This window comes from Panthera uncia, chromosome A2, assembly GCF_023721935.1.
Source record: "Panthera uncia isolate 11264 chromosome A2, Puncia_PCG_1.0, whole genome shotgun sequence".
NCBI classification, from domain to species: Eukaryota; Metazoa; Chordata; class Mammalia; order Carnivora; family Felidae; genus Panthera; species Panthera uncia.
Genome location: NC_064816.1, coordinates 91,615,453 through 91,627,636, shown reverse-complemented (window position 1 = coordinate 91,627,636; position 12,184 = coordinate 91,615,453). Strand labels below are relative to the sequence as shown.

The 12,184-nt window shown below is 34.0% G+C and overlaps 1 protein-coding gene across 5 annotated transcripts in view; it reads right to left on the bottom strand.

Annotated features, from left to right (window-relative positions):
• AKAP9 (A-kinase anchoring protein 9) overlaps positions 1-12,184 on the bottom strand; it is a 152,205-nt gene that overhangs the window by 23,951 nt on the left and 116,070 nt on the right. For all 5 annotated transcript variants that reach the window (XM_049641431.1, XM_049641433.1, XM_049641435.1 and 2 more), the window contains 9 exons: positions 8,373-8,525; positions 7,847-8,026; positions 5,935-7,008; positions 4,417-4,557; positions 3,451-3,939; positions 2,950-3,013; positions 2,510-2,631; positions 1,735-1,926; positions 1,283-1,471 (listed from right to left, as the gene is read on the bottom strand). In XM_049641431.1, the coding sequence (XP_049497388.1) occupies positions 1,283-1,471; positions 1,735-1,926; positions 2,510-2,631; positions 2,950-3,013; positions 3,451-3,939; positions 4,417-4,557; positions 5,935-7,008; positions 7,847-8,026; positions 8,373-8,525 (2,604 nt within the window). The remainder of the gene's footprint in view (positions 1-1,282; positions 1,472-1,734; positions 1,927-2,509; positions 2,632-2,949; positions 3,014-3,450; positions 3,940-4,416; positions 4,558-5,934; positions 7,009-7,846; positions 8,027-8,372; positions 8,526-12,184) is intronic.

The window sequence follows — 12,184 nt, the reverse complement described above, 5'->3', positions numbered from 1 at the left end:
TAGTTAAAAATTTAAGACCTGGGCACTAAGTATTTTAAGAGTTTTTTTTAACTATCTATCTATCTATCTATCTATCTATTTATTTATTTATTTATTACTAGCTATAGGTATTTTCAGGTTTTCTATTTCATCCTGAATGAATTCTGGGAAGTGATTATTTTTCTAGAAAATCTATTTGTCCCACAGTTTTGAATTGATGTAAAATTATCCATAATATTCTATTATTTTATATCTGTTATTTTTAGTTATGATCACATTTTATAAAAGTGTGCTTTTACCTTTTATAAAAGTGTGCTTTTTATTAAAGTGTGCTTTTACCTTTTTCCTTAACCAATTCTCCAAAAAAAGTTTCTATCTTATTAGCCTTTCAAAGAACAAACTTTTAAAGTTTCTATCCTCTCTATTATACCGGTGTATGTATTTCACTAACTTCATTTTTCTTTATCACAGTTGAGCCTCATTTGTGGATTATGTATCCATAAATCTGCCTATTCACTAAAACTTATCTGTAACCCAGAACTAATACTAGCATTGCTTTAACAATCATTTTTAAACATGCAAAGGGTGGCAAAACATTTAATCTGCCAGCTGTGCATGTTCTGAGCTGAAGGTGCACTAGGTGACATTCTGATGTTTTCTTTTATCTCTTAAACTGCAAACAAGTGTCCTTCCTGCCATCTATTCAGTGCTGTGTTCTTTTGCATTTCTGTGCTTTTTAATGGTGATTTTGCTGTTTAGAATGGTCCCCAAGCACAATGATGAAGGACTATCTAGTGTTCCTAAGCACAAGAAGGCGGTATTTTATGCAGAGAATACATGTGATAAGCTGCTTTTAGGCAGGAGTTACATAGTGCTACGGGCCATGGATTCAAGGTTAATGAATCAGCAATACATATAAATAAGGTGTCTTGGCAAATGTCACAACCAGGGGCTCACAGGAACCTGCCTGCAGTATTCCCCTAGTAGCAATGGCTCAGGACGCTCAACAACTTTACAGAATCTAACTACTGCAGACAATGAGAACTGACCATATCTTACTTCTACTTTCTTTGGGCTTATTTTGTTGCTGTTTTCTAACTCCCTAAGTTGGATGAGCAGCTCATTAATTTTCGGTCTTATTTCTAAAATGAGATAAAACATTTAAGGTAATAATTTTTCTCCGAATAGTCTTAGTGGCTCCTATTAAAATTTTAACTTTCAGACCTTCTCCAAAAGTAATCAATAACTCATTTTCTTACTACTATTAAAAAGCACTCTTTGTTTCAACGTTTTATTTTGATACCTGTTCTTGTATTCTCTGTTCCAAACAGTTCAATAATCCAACTGCATCTCTAGTACCTAGAGCTGTCAGCTCAGTCTGAAAAGCAGCTAGTAAAACACCGCGCTCCTTTAAGAAAACTTGCTGAAGAGCAAGCAGAAGTTCACCTCGCCAGTCTGGGAAACTCTCATGAGACTGGGAACCATTGTAAACCTAACAAAGAATAAAAACAAAAGTTAATTTTCAAATAAGTAGGCTTATAAAAAGTCTAAAAATGGTATGTATCTACTAACCAAATTAAATGTTAGAGGCCAAAAAGTATATAGATTTACTTTCAAGAGTATGGCTTGTGGCATTTAAATAATACATAGTAATTCATGTGAAAATACATCATAAAAGACAATAATTTAAATTATAAAGTGCCTTACTATTAATAAAGGGCATATAAAACTGTTAAGATGCATAGTATTGAGTACCTCGGCATCTCTTTGCACTTGTATTTTGGTAATTAAGTCCTTAAGAGCTGAGACTGTACTGAGGTAAGCTCTTCTTTCTTCTAGCCAAGATTCTGAAACTTGCTGAACAGAATGGTCCTCTCCATCACTGTAGGGAGACTCGGTGAGGGAAAGCACCTGCATGCCTTCATTATGGACAGCTCTTAGTAATCCCTACAAATCAAAACCCAAAGGCTAGAATTATGACGACTTGTTCAAAAACAGACATACAAACAGAACTAAATTTTAAGCAAGATACCTTTATCAAGTTAGCCTGACTTAGAAGAGTCACTGCAGAAAGGACATACCAGGCTACCATTACTGACTGCCTTCTTCTAATGGAGGAGTAAGCCAATCCCAGAAGACACTGTCTTTTGGGTTGCTCTTATCTGTAAGTTCCTTCTATTTATCTAATGCACTCTTCTTGGATTTAATGATCAGCCACTAATTTGGCCAAAAGAATTATGTAGGAGATAAATTCTAGTCCTTGAGATTGCTTTAATAATTTCGGCACTCAAAAGTAACAGGAATTAAAAAAAAAATTTAACTCTTTATCTCTTTATGCAAATAATTATTACATATATTATACTTTATTATCTGTAAAATATAGGAATAAACCTATATAGATCCCCAAGATTCCTTCTAGCTATGCAATTCTCTCTTCAGAGAGAAACTTACTATGTTCTAATAAGCTGCTATGTTCAATACAGAAATCAGACTGGCTAAGTTTCACTAAAAGACAGCTGTCTTTCAGTACCTTTATTTTCTTTGGAAATGAATCTGTTGAACTTTCGCCTTCATCTCCTCTGTCTTCTGATGCTGTGTCAAATCCCTGACTTTGTGTAAGATAAATTCCTTGACCCCAGTCTGATCCAGAATCTAAAATAAAGAAAACAACAATTGACTATTGAAAAGAAACAATTATTTTTTATTAAAAAAAATCTTTTTTAAATGTTTGTTTTTGAGAGAGACAGAGTATGAATGGGAGGGCAGAGTGAGAGGGAGATACAGAATCCAAAGCAGGCTCCAGGCTCTGAGCTGTCAGCATAGAGCCTGACGCAGGGCTTGAACTCATGAACTGTGAGATCATGACCTGAGCTGAAGTTGTACGCTAAACTGACTGAGCCACCCAGGCGCCTCAAAACAAACACTTTTTAAATAAGTACTACAAAAATGTCAGAAATTTATGTAACTTACCACTGGAACATATTTCTCTAGTTTGGTAAGCATCAGAATGTGTTAATTCGGGTAGTGAGGATCCCTAATTAGAGAAAACAAAAGAATACATAACATTTTTGGCCTTAATAAAAATAGAAATAGGAACCCAATAAATAGTTTTGTTCTTTTGTAATGCTGTCAAAGAACAAAAAACAAATGAAAAACTCAATTAAATCTGTCACATCTTTCACAGTTAAGTGGAACTATCCATGGTTTATAAAAGTCTTCAATTTTTTAAATGGATATTACCATAGCAAACATTCATGAATTAAAGAATGATATTATCACATTCCAAATTTGCAGAGGAACTTGGTAGGAAATTATTATTGGAATACACGAGGTAAAGAAGATTTAGATCTATAATCTTATCACAAGGAAGAGGCTACCCCAAATTTCTTTCTCTCTTAAAAACAAAGAATTTTGGGGGGGGGGGACCACACACAGAATGTTGAAAAAACATGTATTATGAAAACCAAATACCTCCTTCGATTTCAGACACTGTATCACTGCCTTCAAGGTACCACATTCTTCCGTCAGTAACTGAACTGCAACATAATGCTCCCTCTTTAAGGTTTCAGTTTCTGAAATATGTCTGGATTCCATATCCAAAATTTCAGCAGCATGTAATTCTTGCATCTGCTCAATTTTTTCAGTAAACTGACTGATTATTTCAGTGACTTCTTCTGATGAACATTCACTCCGTAAATCAACTTGGATTCCTGCATTTCTGACAAGAATTTGTGGAGTCTGACTGCTGCTATTGACCTTGAGAGTCCCCTCTGTCTGGGATGCCAAACTTTTACCCACTTTATTAGGAAGTGCCTCTAATATGCAGACTTTTCTGTTTTCCTGTAACTCAGTTTTATCTTCTTTTTCTAAGAAGTAGGATAATTTCTCTTCTGCTTCTATGAGCTGATTCCTGACTTGGCTTAAATCTTTCTGGAGAGATGCCATACTTGTTTCTTTTATCTAAAACATAATGAACAGAACAGAACATTCAATTAAAAATATTAAATGTAGAATTTAAGGTAGAGAGGATATTCATTTTCCTTAGAATAATAGGAAAAATTTTTCAGAAACACTCCTAGATTCCATATATATTTGCATTATATGTAAAATCATAGATGACCTTAGAAATGAAATTATTTTATCAGCCTCATCTTTTTGGTTTTCATGGGATAAGAATTCTCTTTAACATCTGTCTATCTACTCGTTCATTAAGAGACTAGAGAGTAAAAGCATCTTGCTAAAAAATATTCCAGGAAAATTAAGCAAGAAGATAGTAGTAAAGAAATTTGTAATAACTTTTAACCAAAGCCATAAAAGATTTGTTTCCAGCTTTTAAGTTATAAATTTGGTTTGGGTTTATAGAAGAGAATATACTTTGAAATGAAATTAAGATTATGTAAAAGTAAGTGAATTAGAAAGTATGTTAACTTATTTTACCAAAAGCTCTTCTTGAAGCTTTTCTGCTTTCTCTTTATAATTGGCAAGTTCTTCTTTAGTTGCTGATGATTCAGCTCTAAGAGCCTCAAGTTGACCAAAAAATCCACTTTCTTCACTGGTATGAATTAGCTCAGTAGTTGTCTGAATGATAGTGGAAAACATTTAGAAACATGTTATTTACCAAAAAAATACAGCCAATTTCAAGGTACCTATACATTCTAATGAAGCTTTTTCAGGAATGACTGCCTATCCAATAAAACGGTGTAGAAATAAATGATTCATGCTCTTTCAACAAATAGGAAAACTTTTTTAGAACCATCATTTTATGTTCTTGAGACAGTAAGAAAAAAGTTATTTTCTAGGAATGAAAGGTACTTCATGTTAGTATGTACCCTATTTATAAATTATTAATGAAATACTGTTACCATTCAAAAACTTTCGTATTTATATCACTTTCCTCAAAATAATGCCAAGTCTTACTAAGATACTTCTTACACGTTTTATATACAAGGAAAGTCACATTAATATTTTAAAATGACTACAATCAGTTATAGTTCTGGGGAAGAGAAAAAAGCCTAGTAAATGGAAAGAGTTATCATCCTTTGTTTTTGTTTTTTAATGTGTATTTGTTTATTTTGAGAGAGTGTGCACATGCAAGTAAGGAACAGGGCGAGACAGAGAATCCCAACCAGGTTCTGCACTGTCAGCACAGAGCCTGACACGGGGCTTGATCTCATGAACTGTGAGATCATGACCTGAGCCAAAATCAAGAGTCAGATGCTTAACTGACTGAACCACCTAGGCACCCCAGAATTATCATCCTTTGTAAAACAAATTATATATTAATAGAATCTAGATACTCAGTTAACCTCCTGGTATTCATATAAGACTGCATATTTAGTACTCAATATTATAAATATATAAAGTGAGGTTGTGAAAATTAAAGTCCTTCTATATCAGTCCTATGCTAGGAAATAAATGCAATTTCAGATTGTTACATAAGCAGACTTACAAGAGTGAAATACAAATTATTCCTAAGAAAGGAAAGACTCTATTACCAGCTATAAAAGTCTGCAAAAGCTAATGACTTCTTACTGATATGTTAATTCAGTGGAATATTAATATATTTTATTATTTTCCATTACTTAAAATGAATGATCACAAAATACACATATTAGATGGAACAGGAAAAAAACCCACACAAATTCCAAAGGACATTTGCTAAACTTATCATCTCTAAAACATCTTTCACCTTCTTCTGACTGCTCTACTTAATGAGTATGCTAGTGAAATAAATAACATGATTTGAAGACCACAAAATATCGATTTTTCCATTATTTTAGTGATAATAATGGGAGCATACAGAAAAGTAGTATTTTTATAAAACCCCTTTATATATGAATTGCTAGATATAAAGAACACCATATTTAATTTAGTAAATTAGCAATCAAGCTTATGGAACAAAAAAAAGAGAATTTCTTAGGGTATTTAAGTGAAAAAAATTAAGTACAAACTAACCTTGAGAACCTCAAAGTTTCCTTCAGGGCTTCTTTTCCTTTCTTTACCTCCCTGTTTTTTCTCCTCCTCCAATAACTTCTGTAGTTCTAGTAGCCTCTTTTCTTTTTCCAAAGCATTTTTCTCTACAATTTCTACCTGTTTTTTTTCTAAAATCAAACTAGTCTGCATTTCAACCACCTGGCTTTCTAGTTCTGATATTCTCAAGGTTAATGCTAATACATTTGACTCCATCTCATTATCTGTAACTTGATTTAAATTCTGTGCATGTGTTCTTTCAAGTTCTGATGAAACTGGTTGTTTATCTTGACAGAATTTTGCATATTCCTTAACTGCTTCAAGTTGGACTTGACTCACAAGAGCAGCAGCAACTTTTTCTTCAAGCACATTCTGTAGGTTTACAATCTTCCTTTTCAGCATCTCTGTTTCAGACTGGCCTTGGTCTTGCATGTCCTTTATTTGTTTATAACACTGGGTGAGTTCTAAGTCCTTTGCGCTCACAGTGCCCTCAAGTTGTAGCACCTTTGATTCCAAACTGCTAGTGGAACCTTTGCTGTTTTCTTCAAAAGATGTGAAGTCAGTCTGATTTTCTAGGGGTTTAAGAGCATTCTCAGAAAGGACTACTTCCAGTTCAGGTTTGGTTTTTCTCAGATCATCTATGGCCATGTTAATGCTTTTCTCTGGTACACTTTGGATTTCTTCCATATTTTCACGTTCTCTCTTTAAGCTGCATAATTCTTGAGTTAGCTGATTCATTTTTAAATTAGTTTCTTCAAGTACATTTTTCGTAAAGGCCATTTCTTCATTAGTGGTTTCTACTTGCTGTTCCAAAGCCAGTTTTTCAGCTATTACCATATCCAATTGATGTTTTAAACTGTCTGCTTCTTCTGGAAAAGAAGTAGCATCCACTGATGTCTTCTGTTCAATTAATGCCAATTCCTGTTGAAGTTTTTCAATCACTTCATTGAGCTGCTCAATTTCTTCTTCTCTATTTTTCTTCACACGTTCTTGGTCACTCATCAAACATTCTATTTGGGTTTCAAGATCCTTTATCAGTTCATTTTTTTCTTCAATAACCTGTTAATGAAAAACAGGTAACAGACATAATAAATACATTATTTATATTTTGGGAATTTTATTTTTTATTTTAAGGGCAGGAACTGAAAGTGTTGATCTCACACAATTTACTTCTCAGACATAATAGATTAATTTTAATATAGACCAAGAGTCCTCATCAGATCAATGACCTTATTTTGAACTTTGCTCAGAAAGTTCTATTAAATATAAAGTGATTTACACTTTAGTAGCTGATTTCCTGTGAGTAAAATAGTTAACATCAATGCATTCTACTTGAAAAGAATGAAGTATTAAAATAAAAATGGTCTCCAGAAGATTTAATTCATATCAAATAGAAGAATTTTTATTAGATTTGGTTAGAATGATATGATGAAATCTGAGTCACCAGAGACTCTCTGGAAAACACCAAAAATCTTTGACAATATTAGGAGAGGATAAAAAAATACACATAGCTTATGAAGCCAAGGAGTCACTTTCTTTTTTTTTTTAAATTTTTATGTGTTTTTATTTTTGACAAAAAGAGCAAATATGCAAGGAGCAGAGGGGCAGAGAGAGCCAGAGACACAGAATCTGAAGCAGGCTCCAGGCTCCGAGCTGTCAGCCCAGAGCCTGACATGGGGCTCAAACTCACAAGCCGTGAGACCAAGACAAGAGCTGAAGTCGGATGCTAAACTGACTGAGCTCCCCAGACACCCGAAACCAATGTGTCTTAATAAAGTAAATGGGTAAAAGAGAATTAAGGTTTATTCAGTGTTTATATTCAAAGAGAAGCTGAAAAATAACCATTTGCCCCTACAATTGTAGCTTAATTTCATGTAGTAATTTTCAATTTGTTTACCTTATTATCTGTTGTAATTTTAAGTTGATGCTGAAGTTTTGTAATTTGCTCATTTAATTGCTCAATTTCTATTTCTTTTTCCTGCATTATTTGAGCCAATTTTCCAAGCAACACATGTTGGTCCTGAGTAGAGATAGCATCAGATTCCTTCATGGCAAATCCCAGTTTCTCCATTTCATCCTAGGAACAAAAATAACCATCCCAGTTAGATAGATCACTATATGCCATTTTCTGAATATTGTTTCAATTGAATCTTACAAAAGATAAAGTACCCAAAATGTACAAATAAACAAAATCAGATAACATACAGTAATTGTAAGTGAATAATTCTTAAAATATTTTGATAACAGTTCTAAAAACTTTTTCTCTCATGATGCAGTCAAATGTTTATGTTGGGTGGAAAATAAGTTGCATGCAAATCCATTTGCAGCCTTTTTTAAGTATTATTTAGCAGCTGGATCCAGCAAATGTTTGATACTAAGACAAAAATTATGAATTATTTGTAAGCAAAGTTTTTCTTAATTACCTTAAATAATTTGTTTTCTTGTTCAAGTTCTTGGAGGCGGGTAGTAGATTCCTTTTTCTGTATTTCTAATTGCATATGTAGTTGCTGAACTTCTTCATTCTTATTTTCCAGTTCTTCTCTAAACTGCTCTAATTGTTCTTCTAAGTTTGTAATCTTTGATACCAAAATTATTGAAAGGAAAGAGAAAATGAAAACCTGTTTGTTTATTTTTAATTTTTTAAATGTTTTATTTATTTTTGAGACAGAGAGAGAGCATGAGCAGGAGAGGGGCAGAGAGAGAGAGAGAGACACAGAATCTGAAGCAGGCTCCAGGCTCCAAGCTGCCAGCACAGAGCCCGACACAGGGCTCGAACTCATAAACCACAAGATCATGACCTGAGCTGAAGTAGGATGCTTAACCAACTGAGCCACCCAGGTGCCCCTGAAAACCTGTTTACAAATGTTTATTTGTCAAGAGAGAAAGAGTGCTGCAGTAGCTGTATAAAACATAATTAAGTGTTTAAGAGATACGAGCGATGAGAATAAAGGGGTTTCGCTAAGCCAGGTGTAACTGTGTGGTTTCTATGTATTTCAAACTGATCACCACCCTTAAATCATCCTACCCAAAGCCCTTCAGAGCAAAGATACAAGGAGCCATTTCTTACCTAAAATACCCTCTGATATAGCAGAAGAGAGTCATGGGAGGAAGGGAAAGGGCCTGCATTTTAAATCTTATTTCATGTTAAATTTAATTGCTATCAAAAAGTTCAAAAAGCTGCAGGATTTGGTCAGTTGTTTTAGCTACCAAATGAGACTAGCTCAAATTAGCCCATATTAATACTTAACCGAATGAAAGGTCTGGCTGCCACGTGCCTTGTTTAAGTAGGAGAAAGTAAAGGTAGACACTAAGGCTGTGAGATCCTTACGTCTGAAATACAGAAACTTAAACAGTGAGTTATTAATACCATTTTAGGAGAAAATTAGAGAGTTCCTATGTGTAGGACAAGAAAAATTTAGCTCCTTTCTGAGCATAAATTACTATTAACAGTAAAGCAATTGCTCTTTAATGGTTATAAAGAGACTGAAACTAATGACAAGTTTTAAGTGCTAGATATCATTTTAAAAGCTGGGTTTGATTAAGGAATTGTCATTTGGCACAGTACTTTGTAGGTACTTAATAAATAATGAATGGATTTCCAAGTATGTATTTACCTGATGATCAAATTGCTGCATTACAAGCAACCTAAAATGTAGGAGCAACATTATTCAGTGGAGCTGGCTCAGAGAGCAGCCTATGTATCATTTATTGCCTTAGAACTTGAAAGGAACCATATGCTGCTTACACCCAGATATGTAATCAGAATCATGTCTTAGCACTAAGCAAGGCAAAGCCCTTCAAAATCATTTAGCCTAATAGTTCATTAACAGAAATAGTACTGACACTAATAATAGCCATCATTTATAGACACTTTATTGCCAGGCGCTGCATAAGGTGCTTTATATATATTATTTTTTTAAAGTCTGTAATAATAATCTTATGAAATCTTTAATTAATAATCCAAATTATTCCCACTTCAGAGATGAGGAAGGGAGTCACTGAAAGCAAGGTACCTTGCCCTTAGGTCACAGGCTCCAGCTTTTGAACCTGAGAAGTTTACCTGTGGAGCCTTACGTTCTTAACTATCACTTATCCTGCTTCTGATAACGAATGCCCAAAACTTATACTTACATTATTTTCTGTACACTGGTATTAGACTCAGAAGACACACCTTAAATACATTTAGTAGTTGTGCATATATAATTACCAGGTTAGACTGGTGAAAACTATGGTGATTATATCTTCTTCAAAGTTATCTAATGTAATAGTACTTATACCAATCCCTATCTTCCACAACTGCTTTTGATGAAAAAGTACTACTTTAATATATACATAGACATTGAAGTTCAAAACTGATGCTCCACCTCAAATGCCATTTGTTTTAGGGGGGTACCTCTTAATCCTCGTCACCCATCTCCCCCAACCCACCCTCTGTCAACCACCAGTTTGTTCTCTGTATTTAGAGCATGTTTGGTTTTTTGTTTGTTCATTTGTTTTGTTTTACTTTCTTTTTTGATCTATCAGTTTATGGTCAAATTCTAAATTTGATCTAAAGTCTTGCCATTCAAAGTGTGGTCCCTAGAGCAGCAGAATTGGCATCACCTGGGAACATGTTAGATGAACAGATTCCGAAACCCCATCCCAGACCTACTGATTCAGAATCTTCATTTTAACAAGATTCCCAGAGGATTCATATGCACATTAAAGTTTGAAAAGCACTGGTTTAAAGCACTAACATTTCTGTTAGAAGTAGGTGAACTTGAGTCACCACAATAGAGACTTCAATTCCCAAAGAGGACACTGTATGATTCTTTCCTCCTATTCCTCCTATTCAGCCAGTGTCATTTCCAGGCTGTCCTGTTACTGAGTCTATTACAACCAAAAACCACAAGAATATTATTAAGCTTTAAAAATAGAATGGTGGTTATTTGTTTTAATCTTGTTTAATTTAGCTACCAAATGTTATCTAGGTAGTTTGGATCAAATAAATTTGCAACTATTTGTGTTTTCTTTTCGAGTCTTCTCGATCTCTTTCAAATGTGTATACGACTTCTTAGACAGTAGATTCTTTGAAATCTGGTGCTGGTTTTACAATTGGGAGAGTGGTAGTCAACACATGTTAAGAAATAGATGTTCAGTGACAGTCTTTAATACTTCTCACTAACAAGGAATGTTTATTCCCCAATTCTTTGGCAGTACAATATCACAGGACTCCAGAATCAGAGAAATCCAGGAGGAATTCTTCCTCAACTGCTTACTGTGTGACCATGAGCAAGTTACTTAACCTCTCGTAAAGACTCAGTTTACTCATCTGTAAAATGGAGATAACACTAGAGCCTATCTAGTGCTAGGCTACACTCTCCCTGAGGGGGAGAGTGTAAGGATTAATGGCATAGGCATTTAAAATACCACTTTCTAGCACAGACCTCAACAAAGTTAACCATTACTTTTTATTACTGCCATCTGTAAGCTATATCTTATTAGCTTTATAGAGAGTTAAAACCTACTGAAGGCATCTTTTTTTTAAAGAAACTCTTCGTTCTATTTCTCCCCACATTATTCGCCTTCTCTCATCATCCTTAAACTATCTTTACAGTTTCTGCTCTATTCATTCTGCATTTCTAAACATACAATAAACTGAAAAAAAAAAGTTTTATACAAATTAAGCCTATAAGAATAATGGAAAATATCTAAAAATATGACACATATAGACATCTTATGTTTATACTCCATCAGATATTTGCCTAGTACAGGAGAGAGTGTTTAAGAAGTGATTTTCATTAAAAGATTTAGGTTTTAATTCTATGTTCCTCTCTTTCAGTCTTCAGTTACAGACAAGTGGGTTCTGACAGAGTACTTGTTGCTGTGATTAAAAACTAGTCCACCAGGATGAGCTATCATTTTAACCCTTCACTAACTCAACTTGTCTGGCTCTATCTCATCTATAAAAACTGGGAGTTGGCTGACAGAAGCTGGTTGACAGGTCTCTTTGTAGTTCTGATAAACTATGAGTCTCAGTAAAAGGTAGATTGCTATTGGATACTCACTTCAAAAAATTAAGGTGTCAGTAATGTTACGTGAAAAATTAAGGTGTTAGTAACGTCACTCAAAAGATAATTAAAATATAGTAAACTTAATTATCTACCCATAATCAACTATCACTGCTTTTGGGTCCAGTTTTGAAGGTCTATCTTTTTAGAAAGCAATTTTTTTTGATTAATTAGTGTAAGGTAAA